Raw genomic sequence first — 16076 nt, 5'->3', positions numbered from 1 at the left:
CATTTTTCTTTTTTTTCTGAGACGGAGTTTTGCTCTTGTTGCCCAGGCTGGAGAGCAATGGCACAATCCCAGCTCACCACAACCTCCGCCTCCCAGGTTCAAGCTATTCTCCTGCCTCAGCCTCCTGAGTAGCTGGGATTACAGGCATGTGCCACCACACCCAGCTAATTTTGTATTTTTAGTAGAGACGGGGTTTCACCATGTTGGCCAGGCTGGTCTCGAACTCCTGACCTCAGGTGATCCGCCCGCCTCGGCCTCCCAAAGTGCTGGGATTATAGGTGTGAGCCACTGCACCCAGCCCTCAAAACATTTTTATATCTACATTTTAGCGTCCATCTCTTCCTTGTCTTTGAAAGGGAAATGGTCTGGGTTTAAGAATTACATGTTTTTCCCTCGAAAATTGACAAGGGGATGAAAGGTGAATATGATATTTTAAAGATTTATTTGAATGATATTGACTAAATTTTCTTTCAATATCCATGTTTTTCACTTGTACTGACCTATGTCCTTTGTAGGGAAGATTCTCTTTTTTTTCTTACTAGTGTGATTACTATTATTCTATACTGACCAAATTTCAGAGTTGAAAGATGACCGAGTAGATTTTTCATTACAAGTCATCTAACGGTGATACATGTAAACCTAGATATGGTGGGAGAAATACCGTCTAATAAGTTTTCTTGGTTCTGTTCAACAGTGCAAGAGTTTTTGTTTAGTATCTCGGCTTTAAACATGTTTAATAAATAGCTGTATCTCTTTTATAGCCACAGCTGTTGCAAATCCAACACTGTCCTCCTTAGATGTTAAACGGATTTTATTTCAAAAAATTGCCGACAGAGGGGATGAGTTGCAAAAAGCCTTTCAGCTGCTGGATACTGGTCAGAACTTGACTGTGTCAAAAAGTGAACTGAGAAGAATCATCACAGACTTCCTGACGCCGCTCACACGAGAACAGTTTCAGGACGTGTTGGCTCAGGTGCTGTATGTTGTACATACTTACAATCACTCAATTCCAGACAAGCTGAGGTAGATCAGGGGAGCAGGTAACCTATCCTGCCTTTCCCCCCGCTGTTGCCACTGAGCAGTTGAAGTTTTGTTTTTCATAATTCAGTTAATTAAGGCTGATGTAGATGATCACGATCGACAGATACTCGGTCATATTTTGCATGTAGCGCTCCTCCAGCCAGTTTCTTCTCATTTCTTTCTTTCTTTCTTTTTTTTTTTTTTTTTTTTTGAGACAGAGTTTCGCTCTTGTTGCCCAGGCTGGAGTGCAATGGTGCGATCTTGGCTCACCGCAACCACCACCTCCCAGGTTCAAGCAGTTCTCCTGCCTCAGCCTGCCGAGTAGCTGGGCCCCTGGCTAATTTTGTATTTTTAGTAGAGATGGGGTTTCACCATGTTGCCAGGCTGGTCTCGAACTCCTGACCTCAGGTGATCTGCCCGCCTTGGCCTCCCAAAGTGCTGGGATTACAGGCATGAGCCACTGCACCCGGCCTTCTTTTCATTTCTTTTAAGGGTCCATCTAAATGTATTTGGGTCAACTTCTATTTTGGAACTTAGTATTTTGGCATTTTTTCCCTTCATCAAATAGTTACGGAGTATCGGCTATATGCTAGAGCCAATGCTAGACACTGCGGTGCAGATAAATCAGACTCAGGCCCTGCCCTTGAGGAGCTCCCAGTCCAGTGAGACACTTATGGAGTGTTGGCAAGTGCTGGGAGAGAGGCCACGACAGGGTGGCTGGGAGTTACAGGAGGGAGAGCTATCTGAAAATGAGGAGAGGTAGTCCAGGAAGGCTTTCTGGAGGAGGGGTATTTAACTTAGTTTTGACGAAGGAGTGAGTATTCTCGAGATGAGAGGGGAAGGAAAGGTCATTATGGCAGAGGGGACAGCCTGTGTGAAAGCCCGGATGCCCGCACCCGCCTGCCATGCTTACTCAGGGACCTGGGTAGTTCTGTGATTTCTGTCGGAAGTGAAGGGATATGGGTCATGTTGTGGCCAGAGGGGCCAATTCAGAAAAGTACTTAGTAAAACAGTTCAACCTTTATCCTAGAGGCTGTAGGGAGCCAGTGAAGGGTTTGCAGCAGGGGTGATGCAGTTACATGGGGAGGGATGTGGAGGATGAAGGCCCTTGGCCACCTGGTGGTGTGCCACACCAGGGGGATGAAAGGAGTAAAAATCTGTGGACTATATCCTTGGGGCCCTTAAAAAAGGAATATGAAATGCAGTAGGAATCAAACCCTTTCAAAATCAGTCTGTAATGATCAAAAGTAGAAAATTTGGGCTAGAATATCATTAGTATTCCATTTAACCCAATAACTAAATTTGTACACACACACACATACACACATGCAGACAAGTATATATATATATTTACTCATTCATTAGTTTTTTAAAAAATTTGTTTATTTATTTATTTATTTTTTATTTTTTGATGGAGTCTCACTCTGTCATCCAGGCTAGAGTGCAGTGACGCTATCTTGGCTTACTGCAACCTCCGTCTCCCGAGTTCAAGCTGTTCACGTGCCTCAGCCTCCCGAGTAGTGGGATTACAGGCATGTGCCACCATGCCCAGCTAATTTTTAAATTTTTAGTAGAGATGGGGTTTCTCCATGTTGGCCAGGCTGGTCTCGAATTCCTGACCTCAAGTGATCAGTCTGCCTTGGCCTCCCAAAGTGCTGAGATTACAGGTGTGAGCCACCGTGCCTGGCCTCATTCATTAGTTCTTAATCAGAGTCTGACTTCATGCTACCTCCTAGTAATTTAAAAACTTACTTCTTTTAGAATTTGCTGGATACTACAACCCACTGTGTATACTTCCAACACAGGGGAGTGATGTGTTATCAAAACAAACAGCTCAATGAATTTTAGGCATTCCCAAATTCCAGTCTTAACTTCAAGGACTCACTCTCTCTCTCTCTCTCTTTTCTTTTCTGACTTAAAATTTTAAAAAAGTGCAGTTCTATTTGTTGTTTCTTCTTATGCATACCATGTTCTGTTTCAAAGTTTTCTCTTCCCTTTAATTCTGACTTTTTTTTTTTTTTTAATTTGTGAAGTTTTGAGCCATAATTTTCTCAAATATTTTTTTCTGTCCCATTCTTTCCTCTCTTAAACATTTTGATATTGTCCCACTGGCCTCTGAGGCTCAGTTCATTAAAAAAAGTTTTATTCTATCATTCAGATTGGATAATGTCTATTGATCTGTCTTTAAGTTCACTGACTCTTATCATCTTCATTCTACTATTAGCCCCATCCCTTGAATTTTTACTTTTAGACATTGTATATTACAGTTGTAGAATTTCTATTTAATTCCTCTTAATGATCTCTTTACCTGCTTAGATTTTGTTTTTCTGCAGTTATGAGCATATGTCTTTCAACTCATTGAACATAGTTAAAATAGCTGCTTTAAAGTTCTTGTCTAGTAATTTTCACATGTTAGTCACCTCAAGATTGACCTGCATTGATGGTCTTTTCCATTGAGAGGGGTCTTATTTCCCTGGCTGTTCATATTTGAGTATGTTTGGATAATATTTCAGAGCAGAGCTATCCAATAGAAGCATACTGTGAGTAGGTCAGGTGTGGTGGTTCATGCCTGTAGTCTCAATGCTTTGGAGGCCAAGGTGGGAGCATCACTTGAGCCAAGGAGTTCAAGACCAGCCTGGGCAATATAGGAAGACCCCATCTCTACAGAAAATTTAAAAATTAGCTGATCTTGGCTGGGCACGGTGGCTCATGCCTGTAGTCCCGGCACATTGGGAAGCCGAAGCAGGCGGATCACCTGAGGTCTGGAGTTCGAGACCAGCCTGACCAACATGGAGAAACCCTGTCTCTACTAAAAATACAAAAAAATTAGACGGGCATGGTGGCACATGCCTGTAATCCCAGCTACTCGGGAGGCTGAGGCGGGAGAATTGCTTGAACCCGGGAGGCAGAGGTTGTGGTGAGCTGAGATGCTGCCACCGCACTCCAGCCTGGGCAACAAGAGCAAAACTCCATCTAAAAAAAAAAAAAAAATGAGCTGACCTTGAGCCCAGGTGTTGGAGGTTGCAGTGAGCCAAGATCACGCTAATGCACTCTAGCACCCTCATGGGCACTGACACCCCACTATGATGATGCCCTCCTCACCCCATATCCTTCTCCGGGCTTTGATGGCTCCTCTAACACTGTGATGTCATTTTCCTCTGTCCCATCTAATGACTTTAGGACTGAATTGTTAGAAAAGATAGAAAAGGAGGAGGAAGACAGAACTTTTCTCTTCCCTTAAAAAAAATTTCCCCTTTATTTACTTCTATAATAATGGATAAATAGTGCATTTGATTTTTTCCACATCACCCTTTATTGCTGTCTACATTTTTAATAGCAGCTTTATTAAAGTATAATTTATGTATCATAAAATTCACCCTTTAAACATGTATAAATTGGTGTTTTTCATAAATTCATAGTTTCGCAGTCATCACCACTATCTAATTGAAAACCGTTTTCATCATTCCAAAAAGAAACTGTCCTCCTTAGCAGTTACTCTCCATTTCCCTTCTGCTTGTATCTGCAAATACTAATGTACTTTCTGTCACCATAGATTTGTCACTGTAGATTCAGGATATTTCATATCAATGGAGTCATACAAGATATGATCTTTTGTGTCTGGCACGTGTTTTTAAGGCTCACCCATGTTACAGCATGAATTAGTACCTCATTCCTTTTTATGGCTGAGTAATAGTCCATTGTATGGATAGACCACATTTTGTTTACCCTTTGATCGGCTGATGGACCTTTGAGGTTGTTTCCACGTTTTGACTTTTGTGAATAGCACTGCTGTGAACATTCATGTGAAAGGTTTTCGTGTGGACATATGTTTTCAGTTCTCTTGGGTACATACATAGGGGAGAACTGCCATGTCATATGGTAATGTTCTTTTGCTTTTAAAGAACATTCGTCCTTATAAACATTGTATCAATTTCCTCATAAACTTGATTTAAGTGATACTTTATGCCAAATGGAGAGTTAAAATATTATTTCCTGCTATGTGTCCTTATAGTCATGATCTAATGTTAATTTAAAATTTTGACAATCTTCCCAAGCTAATCAGTTATGCAGGAAGAGCAAAAGTACAGAAAATATGAAATGTGTATCTGTTTTTAAAAGCTACATCTGTTTTTAAAAGAGCCACTGAGAACTGTAGAACTTCAAAGACTTTTTAAAAAACAGGTCTTGATAGTCTGTCCTAAATGACAAGCAAGATTCCCAGAACCTTAAGCTCCTGTGACCTGTGTGTCAATCAAGGAGGCTGGAGTGTGGCACATTGCAGGAGGCCAAGGTCATTGGGAATGAAGGGCAGGTCTTCCCTTCTCTATCCACAGACTTCCCAGCATCTGTGGCTTTTCTAGATGGTTCTATGATGAATCCATTTGGTGATACGTGCTCTTTCTTTTTTAGTAGTTAATGTAAGCCTAACTGGACACTTACAAAATGAGTAAAAGATTTCATGGTAGTTTCCCCTTAAAGTTAGGAAAGAATTTTCCAGTTATAGTCTGAATTTACTTTAGCTTCAATTTTATTTGAAGACCTGTGTCAGGAATGTTTGAGTGTCAGGGTGTTTTAATGACTGACCAGGGCAGGAAGTATGAGGAGGTTTTTCTTGCAATCTGCTCCGTACCTTTATTTCCATTAAGAGTGATGCAAACTCGGTGTTTTTTAAAAATTAATATTCAGTCCCTGAATATTAATGGAGGCCATTTAAAAGAAGTTGAATTGGTAAATTGATTCCAGAGAAGGAAAACAAAGTTCTGTTTTCATCCCAGTGGTTGTGCCAGGTTGGAGAAAATGTCTTCTTGCAAGATACTTACCACAATGACGGATACTGATTTAAAAACTAGCCTTCTCCAGCCCCACCCTTAAGAATTCGCTTTCAGCAGTTCGTCTATAGATGGTTTTGATTCTTAAACATTTTGCCAGAATTGTAAACACCAAAAGGCAAGTACTGAGCAGAGCCTCTCCTTTTGGACTAGATTCTTTACTTGTCTAAGGGGCTTAGCTTTGGAGACTGATCATCAAAAGAATTTCTTTACCACCTTAGAATTTGTGTTAGACTATAAGTAGCAATATGAAATGCGATGAAAGCTTGAATAATTTGAGGGACTCTGTTTTTCTTCATGGGCAGGGTGGTTAGTGCAGCGGGATGGACTTGCACGCTGGATTCACAGAGATCGCTGGCACTCACGGCGGTGCCGGGCAGGGAGGCCATACCTCTGCTTTGTGAGTTGTAGAAAGTGATACCACCTTTGACGGTGGTTTTAGGGCTACTCATGTAAAACACTGAGAATAGTGCCTGCATCCACTCAGTGTGAGCTCTTCAGATGTAAGTTTCTTCTCTTCCTCATTTCCTCTTATCACTACCAAAACCAGGAGGGCACCCAACCTTGAACTACATGTTTAATCTGCTCTTGCCCTTCTTCTGCAAGGCTAGGGAAACTGAAATCCTTGCTCAAAATTATATCTACTAAAAAATGCATTGTCAGAAAAAGAAGTCACGGGCATTCTTTCCAGGAAAAGGCTTTACAGAGGCCCACCCTGTGAGCCCCTCTCCCCTGGTCTCATTTCCTATTTACACATGTTTTAAATAGTAAAGAGCAATCCATCCTTTGGGGAAGACTGCGATAACCACGCCAGGCTTTGAGGCCGGCATTTTAAGGGCTTAGTAAATAACAGATTTGATTGTGTAGAGTTGGGAGCCATTCAGCTGTATGGGAAATTGTACTTTGTGTATTTGTAGGAAGCTTGATGAAATAGATTTATATTGATTGTATATTTATTTAATGTTTATCTAAATTTTAGATTCATAATGCTTGTTTGGAAATATTTTATTAAATAAAATTTAATTTTTTGCTTAGAAATAATCTCAAACTGAATTGCTTGAACCCAGGAGGTGGAGGTTGCAGTGAGCCGAGATTGTGCCACTGCACTCCAGCCTGGGCGACAGAATGAGACTCCGTCTCAAAATAAATAAATAAATAAATAAATAAATAAATAAAAGGAATCATCTCAAACCTGTAGAAAATTTGCAAGAATAGTCCAGGCACATTGGCTCACGCCTATAATCCCAGAACTCTGGGAGGCCAGGTGGGTGGATCACTTGAGGTCAGGAGTTGGAAACCAGCCTGGTCAACTTGATGAAACCCTGTCTCTAATAAAAATACAAAAATCAGCTGGGTGTGGTGGTGGACACCTGTAGTCCCAGGTTCTCGGGAGGCTGAGGCAGTGCTTGAACCCAGGAGGCAGAGATTGCAGTGAGCTGAGATCCTGCCACTTTACTCCAGCCTGGGTGACAGAGTGAGACCCTGTCTCAATAAAAGAAAAGAAAAGTTGCAAGAATAAGAAAAGTACAAATAGCACTCATATAGTACAAGTAATGCCCATATACCCTCATTGAGATTGACCTATTGTGAACATTTTACCGCATTTGTTCCTCCTGTGATCTCTTGTTATCTGTGTGTGTGCACACAACATACACAAACAATGTACACATATGTATATATTTAAAACACTTGAGAGAGGCCAGGTGTGGTGGCTTATGCCTGTAATCCCAGCACTTTGGGAGGCTGAGGCTGGCATATCATTTGAGGTCAGGAGTTCAAGACCATCCTGGCCAGCCTGGGGAAACCCCATCTCTACTAAAAATACAAAACTTAGCTGGGTGTGATGCGCGCCTGTAGTCCCAGCTGATCCAGAAGCTGAGGCAGGAGAATCGCATGAACCGGGGAGGCAAAGGTTGCAGTGGGCCGAGATTCCATGACTGCCCTCCAGCCTGTGTGACAGAGCGAGACTCCATCTCAAAAAACAAAAACAAAAACAAACAAAAAACACTTGAGGGGAAGTTGCTTATATCATAGTTCTTTACCCCAAAAACATCAGTGTACATTTCCTAAGAGCTATTCTTTTACATAATCACAGTGCAGCTGTCAATGTCAGCAAATTAAACATTGAGATAATACTTCTATTTAATCTACAGTCTGTATTGACCCACTTGACCCAATGATACCCTTTGTGGAATTTTTAATTTAAAAATGGATTTTTTTCTACCTTAAAACTGTATGTGCAAACTCGTGTACAAAGTTCACGTGACACTCAGTATAAAATTGTGCTATAGCCTCAGCTTCTAATATGTATTATATGTATAACACATATTAGAGTATATATACAGTATATTTATGCTAATTTTATTTTTTTAGGTGATTTTAAATAATTTTGTAGATAACTCGACTTCCAGTTGAGCACAGACTGGCATTCTAGGGTGCTATTTACACTTTATTTGCTGAGAATGCATGTTCATCCTGACACCTGGGTTAAGCAGTTGTATGTAAATGTTTAATGGAATGCTCGTCCTGTTAATAGTATTCTCTATTACACCCTGAGAGCTGTGATTTAGAAATCTGCTTCACCGTCTATTGCTTGGATCTTAATTCTCTAACATGTTGTCATTCCTCTCCCTTGACTGTAGATCCCCCTTAGCACCTCTGGTACTGTACCGTACCTTGCCTTTCTGTCCAGGTTTGGTGGAATTGACCTATATATAAATGGTATAAAGAGGTAAGTGTTTGGTTTGCTCATGTGGAAATGTGAAATGTGAAATGATGAGTAAGAGCTATGACGTGAAGCCATTGGAACTAATCATATCAACAGCTATATATGGAAGATGAGTTTGTAGAACTTGTCCATATGGAATTTAATGGAATTAATCCAGTCAAGTTTTATTTAGGGAAGATTTTAGCATCTATATAGGATGTATTTCAGAACAAGAGGAATGATACTGTAATAAAATGTAAACATAGCAAATTAAAACCAGACAAAAATAGTTTACATGCAATATATTTAAAATTGGAATTAATGGAATTTAATTTTGAAGTAAAATATTAAGATGCCAAATTTAAAATTTGTAGGTTTTTATACATTTTTAATGTTGTTCATTGGAAAGTGATGATGTTTTCGTGGCTAGAAATAATAAAAAAAAGATCTTCGTATGAGCTACTTGAATATTTCATAGTTTTTGCATAAAGCATGGGACTCTTTTTTTTTCTGCAACATGAGCAGGTTGGAGTTTGACCTTTAATGTCTCAATCAGCAGTAAAATTATTTATTTTAGTATATGATTTAGGAAATATTGTTTTAGTAATTAGAATATTTACTTATATCTGACTCTAAATGAATAAGCCTCATTTCCTCAGGAGTTGTGTAACCAATTATATATAAGAATTAAATTTGTAGTTCAGCAACTATGAGAAGCAGTTGGAGATTTCTCAAAGAACTTGGAACTATCATTGGACCCAGCAATCCCATTACTAGGTATATACCCAAAGGAAAACAAATCATTCTACCAAAAGACACATGCACTCCTATGTTCATCACAGCACTAGTCACAGTAGCAAAGACATGGAATTAACCAACCTAGGTGCCTACCAATGGTGGATTGAATTTTAAAATGTGGTACATATACACCATGGAATACTATGCAGCCATTAAAAAGAATGAAATCATGTCTTTTGCAGCTGGAGGCCATTATCCTAAGCAAATTAATGCAGGAACAGAAAACCAATACCACATGTTCTCACTTACAAGTGGGAGCTACACATTGGGTACATGTGGACATAAAGATGGGAACAGCAGACACAGCAGACAACTAGAGGGGGAAGGGATGGGGGCAAGGGCTGAAAAACTATTAGGTACTATGCCCACTACCTGGGTGACAGGATTATTTGTACCCCAAACCTCAGCATTAGGCAATATACCCATGTAACAAACCTGCACATGTACTCCTTAATCTAAAATAAAACTTGAGGCTGGGCATGGTGGTTCACACTGTAACCCCAGCACTTTGGGAGACTGAGGTGAGAGGATCACTTGAGCCCAGGAGTTTGAGACCAGCCTGGACGATATAGTGAGATCTCATCTCTACAAAAAACGTAAAAATTAGCTGAGCATGGTGGCATGCCCCAGGTACTCAGGAAGCTAAGGTGGGAGGATCACTTGAGCCCAGGAGGTGGAGGCTGCAGTAAGCCAAGATTGTGCCACTGCACTCCAGCCTGGGTGACAAAATGAGACTCTGTCTCAAAAGAATGAAAATAATAAAAAATAAAAGTTGAAATTATAAACACACTATCTAGTTCATTGAAAAAAACCCACAAAAGCCAATTAACATCAATTGATCAGAGAAAACTATATTTAATATGAACAAAATATGGACAAAATCACAGAATGAAGAACTGACCTTCCTAAGGGGATAAAAAAATTAAATTTCATCCTGAAATATTAGAAAATTCTAGTATCATGGCTTTTATGATGGATGCATCACTGATGCAGTTTAGGTGTAAGAATTTGTGTCGTGGGGAGGGGGAGATAGGGAATTTATGTACATGGGTGTAGAGTTTTGATTTTGCAAGATAAAAATGTTCTAGAGATCTTTTGCACAATAGTGTGAATATACTCAACACCTACTCAACTACACACTTAAAAATGGTTATGTTATTTGTGCATGTTTATCACAATTAAAAAAAAAAAAGATGGCCGGGCATGGTGGCTCCTGCCTGTAATCCCAGCACTTTGGGAGGCCGAAGTCGGCGGATCACCTGAGGTCAGGAGTTCGAGACTAGCCTAGCCAACATAGCAAAGCTCCATCTCTACTAAAAATACAAAAATTAGCTGGGTGTGGTGGTGCGTGCCTGTAATCCCAGCGACTCGGGAGGCTGAGGCAGGAGTATCACCTGAACTCAGGAGGCAGAGGTTGTAGTGAGCCCAGATCGCACCACTGCACTCCAGCCTGGGTGACAGAGTGAGACTTGGTCTCAAAAAAAAAAGGAATGAGTGCAGCAGCTCCAGCAAGAGTGACACAGTATCATCCCCTCCATGATTTGGAACTTCTCTGTGCTGTCTTTAGTTAGTGCTAAGTGGGGACTAAGATGATTTCCAGGCTCTTTCAAAAGAATGACAGTTTGTCTTATAGGCTGCATATTCTTGTTCTTGACATAAAACCATCCCAATTTTATGGATAAAGTTCTTGGATGGACAGTAAACTAATATGAATAGTCTTTGTTGGGAAAGCTAAAGAACTGGAAAAACTGAAAGCAGGAGAGTCTTTTTTTCCTTATTGTGAAACTTGTCTAATACATTTGAGATGGAAGAGATCATGAGTTACTCTCTTAAATATAAAAGGCTAAACATTTAAACTAAATTTGAAAGATTTCTGATTTACTCGTGAAGCAGAATTATCTTTATTGTTGGAGACAATACATTATAGCGAACAGAGACTTCTTTTTCTAGCAATACGGTAGGCTATATACCATGAACAACACTTCTACTGAAAATAATTAAAATGCTGGATAAAAGGCAAAATATATACGTACATTTTAATATATTACTGAGCTGGCAAGAAAGTAAGAAATCTTCAGAGGCCAAACATAGAGTAAAAATTGGGATCTAGAGAAGGGAGCATTCTATAAAGTCAGCTTCTACCCTGAGGGTATTGGCCAAATCCTGGTGAATTTGTGTATTCAATTTTGCCATTTGGAGTATGGGAGACAAGAGACAAAGCCTAGAAGGCCTTCCCAAGGTGGAAGGACTTAACAAAGGACCATTGCCTACAACATTGGGACCCTACACCCTCAGCGATTACAAATATAAACCTTCATCACAAAAGGGCACAATGAGGAAAACCTCCTATTTCAACACTGGTGCTGAGTGAATAAGGGGAAAATTGTAATTACAAGTTGATTTGCATGAGGTTCTGTGCTTGAATTCATGCTATGTGGTCTGAAAAGTTTCGGGCAAGGAACTTTTTTGAATAATCCTGGACGGGGTGTGCCCTTCTGTGGAAGAATGCATCTTTAACCTATCCCTTAAAGAATTTCCACGGATAAAGTGCCAAGTAACATCACATCACACACAAAAAATCTTAAAAAACATATGAAGAGACAAAGAATGAGAACTGCAAACGAATAGATATAATACCCAATAGAATCAGGTCTCCAAACACTCGAAATATTGGAACTATCAAAGAATGAGGACTACAAACCAATAGATATAATACCCAATAGTATCTGGTCTCCAAACATTTGAAACATTGGAACTATGAAAGAATGAGAACTGCAAACAAATGTATTTAACACCCAATAGAATCAGATCTCCAAACACTTGGAAAAAAATATGGAACTATCAAAGAATGAGGACTGCAAACCAATAGATGTAATAATACCCAATAGAATCAGGTCTCCAAACACTTGAAATATTGGAACTATCAAAGAATGGGAACTGCAAACCAATAGATGTAATATCAGATAGAATCAGGTCTCCAAACACTTGAAACATTGAAACTATCAAAGAGTGAGGACTGCAAACAAATAGATGTAATATTGAATAGAATCAGGTCTCCAAACACTTGAAATATGAAGCTATCAAAGAAGGAGGACTACAAACCAATAGATGTCATATCCAATAGAATCAGGTATCCAAACACTTGAAATATTGGAACTATCAGATATGTAATCTAAAACCAGTGTTTTAATATGTTTAAAGAAATAAAAGAATAGATTCAAAATATGAATGCAAAACAGGCAATAAAATGAATATTTGAAGAAGTATAAAATAGAACTTCTGAAAAATCTGATTGTAGATCTAAAATACAGTGGATGGGTAAAAATAGTGGATTAAACACAGCTGAAAGGAACATTTGTGGATTGAGAGATAGCTCTGAAGAAATTATCTAGAATGCAGTACGGAAAGACAAAAATATACAAAATTAGGAGGACAGGCATAGGAGACATGGAAGACAGGAAGAGGAGTCCTAATATACTTTTAATTGGATTTCCAAAAAGATACCTGTCTTAGTCTGTTTTGTGCTGCTATAACAGAATACCTGAGACTGGGTACTATAGTGTGTAAGAAGAGAAATGTATTTCTCACAGTTCTTGAAGCTGGGCGGTCCAAGATCAAGGCAGCAGTATGTGGTGAGGGCCTCTCTACTACATCCTTGCATAGTGGAAGGAGGACGGGCAAGACGGTACTGGCACCCTCCTACAAGCCCTTTTAGAAGGGCATCTGAGGCTGGATGCAGTGGCTCACGCCTGTAATCCCAGGCTCCTGTGACATGTGTGTCAATCGAGAAGGCTGGTCTTTTGTGTCTAGCATATGCTTTTAAGGCTCACCCATGTTACAGCATGAATTAGTACCTCATTCCTTTTTATGAATGAGCTCAAAATGTTTGGGAGGCCAAGGTGGGTGGATCACTTGAGGTTAGGAGTTCAAGACCAGCTTGGCCAACATGGCGAAACCCCGTCTCTACTAAAATACAAAAATTAGCCGGGTGTGGTGGCACATGCCTGTGGTCCTAGTTACTTGCTTGGGAGGCTGAGGCAGGAGAATCACTTGAACCCAGGAGGCGAAGGTTGCAGTGAGTCAAGATTGTGCCACCGCACTCCTGCCTGGGCAACAGAGTGAGACGCCCATCTCAGAAAAAAAAAAAAAAAAAGGCACCTAATCCTATTCAAGAGGGCGGAACCTTCAGGCCTAACCACCTCTTAATCCTCTCACAGTGGCAACACCTAAATTTTGGAGGAACACCTTCAACCCATAGCAGTATAAGAGAAAAAACAGGGCAGAAATCATATTTGAAAAGATAATGGCTGAGAATCTCAAGCCAGATAAATAAAAAGAAATGCCTATCTAGACATTATCACAGTGAAACTGCAGACATCAAAACCAAAGAGAAAATATTATAGGCAGTGAGAAGAAAAACAGAATTGACTTCAGAGGAGTGACAATTAGACTGACACCAACTTCTCAACAGTGACAGTGAAGGCTATAAGATAATGAAATAATCTTTTCAGTGTGCTGACGTAAAATATTTGCCATCCCAGAACTCTACATTATATACTATATTTCTTTTTTTTTCTTTTTTTTTTTTTGGAGACAGAGTCTTGCTCTGTCACCCAGGCTGGAGTGCAGTGGTGCGATCTCAGCTCACTGCAACCTCTGCCTCCTGAGTTCAAACGGTTCTCCTGTCTCAACCTCCCAAGTAGCTGGGATTACAGGTGTGTGCCACCACACCGGCTAATTTTTGTACTTTTAGTAGAGATGGGGTTTTGCCATGTTGGCCAGGCTGGTCTCAAACTCCTGACCTCAGGTGATCTGCCCGCCTCAGCCTCCCAAAGTGCTGGGATTATAGGCGTGAGTCACCGCACCCGGCCTCTACTATATTTCTAAGAAAAAGAGTAAGCTTTTTCTGTGGTAGCCATGGGACCCTCATCTACTGGTACCGGAGTACTTGGAAAAAGTAGAAACATCTGGCACCTCTGCCTACTGTGTTCAAACAATATCTCTTTCAACCAGACTTCGTATAATTTCTTCACATCAACTTGCGTAAAAAGAAGAGGTAGTGATTGCATTATCAAGTCATTACATGGGGGTGGATTTTGGGACATAGTCAGAGGTGCAATTCAAATTCCCTGGATTTGTGGTGGTGGGATTTAATATTCTGGTCACAGCAATTCCCTTCTGGAAATATGTTTGGGGATATCACTGGGTTTTCTTTTTTTTTTTTGGTTTTTTTTTTGAGATGGAATTTTGCTCTTGTTGCCCAGGCTGGAGTGCAAGGGTGCGGTTTCGGCTCACCACAACCTCTGCCTCCCGGGTTCAAGTGATTCTCCTGCCTCAGCCTCCCAAGGAGCCAGGATTACAGGTGCCCACCACCACGTCCAGCTAATTTTGGTATCTTTAGTAGAGACAGGGTTTCACCATATTAGCCAGGATGGTCTCAAACTCCTGACCTCAGGTGATCCACCTGCCTCAGCTCCCAAAGTGCTGGGATTACAGGCGTGAGCCGCCGTGCCCGGCTGGGATATCACATTTTATACCAGCCAAAACTTAATGCCATTGATAACATACAGTGAACATAACACAGAAAGAGTATGCCATCTCTTCTGTCCTGGCCTTGCCAGAGCTTGTCATGTATCAAAATCACCATATTGAGGAAATTTCTGAATATCCGATAGTAGTTGGTTAAGTTGGAAGCAGCATGAAAATTAAAAAGGTATGACCTGGAATGATATTTTAAAAGTCTCTATCTCTGAGTATATGAGAGCTGGTAAGGGCAAAATGTGGAATTATTGTATCAAGCACAGAGGACCTTGTATCATCTTTAATAATGGTAGAAACATCATCATCTCTTCAGAAACACCCAATGAATGATTTTGCTTAAAATGATCAGGCTGAACCTTTTGAGATTTGCTTCAGATGGACGTGTAGGACATTTCTACATATGGACAGAGAGGGCCCCTTGCATATTAGATAATCCATATGGCACTTGGTACGATGCTACTTCCATGAAGAATGACTACAATCGTTCGTGTATAAAACAATCATTATAAATCTTAGCAGAAGTGTTTAAAAGCTTTCTGAGCACCACACAAGAAGACTTACTGAGAGTTCTGAAGAAAAATCTCCTAAAGAACCTGAGAATTCTGTTGAAGCTAAATTTATTCACCAATACTGTGTATTGCAAGATTCTTTGGCAGTCCAGGTATCAGAGATTCAGATGGATAAATGAAACAGCATCAACAGAGCATTAGTTCACAGAGTAGATGTGAGGCTGACTTCAGGCAGGTCTAGCTGACTCTAGCCTGTGGAAGAGAAGAAAGAAATAAGAAAGGCTTTTGGCCAGGCGTGCGCCACCATGCCAGGCTAATTTTTGTATTTTTAGTAGAGACAGGGTTTCACCATGCTGGTCAGGCTGGTGTTAAACTCCTGACCTCAGGTGATCTGCCAGTCTTGGCCTCCCAAAGTGCTGGGATTACAGGCATGAGCCACCGCGCCCAGCCAGAACCTATATTTTTAAAAAAGCCTGTTGTAAAACATCTTGAATTTGTATGCCTCTAAAGGTCAATTCGATTTGGACAGCTTATTTTGAATTTTTGAATATTATAGACATAAAAAGTCAGTAAGAAAACATTTTAAAAATAAAGACTGAGGGTTAAAGACATTTTTCAGACAAAAACTGAGACAGTTAATCTCCTGCAGATCTTGACTGAAAGATCTTGATT

General features: G+C 40.2%; 1 protein-coding gene across 4 annotated transcripts in view; it reads left to right on the top strand.

The window, feature by feature from the left end:
- Positions 1–16076, top strand: part of EFCAB6 (EF-hand calcium binding domain 6) — a 300279-nt gene that overhangs the window by 38514 nt on the left and 245689 nt on the right. For 2 of the 4 annotated variants that reach the window (XM_054470029.2, XM_063663108.1), the window contains exons 3-4: positions 762–973; positions 8492–8580. In XM_054470029.2, the coding sequence (XP_054326004.2) occupies positions 762–973; positions 8492–8580 (301 nt within the window). The remainder of the gene's footprint in view (positions 1–761; positions 974–8491; positions 8581–16076) is intronic. The other 2 variants (XM_063663109.1, XM_054470030.2) reach the window with 1 other exon arrangement.

The sequence above is a fragment of the Pongo pygmaeus genome, chromosome 23 (genome assembly GCF_028885625.2).
Source record: "Pongo pygmaeus isolate AG05252 chromosome 23, NHGRI_mPonPyg2-v2.0_pri, whole genome shotgun sequence".
In the NCBI taxonomy this organism is placed as follows: domain Eukaryota; kingdom Metazoa; phylum Chordata; class Mammalia; order Primates; family Hominidae; genus Pongo; species Pongo pygmaeus.
The sequence above is the reverse complement of the archived record's forward strand: the minus strand, read 5'-3'. Positions and strand labels throughout refer to the sequence as shown.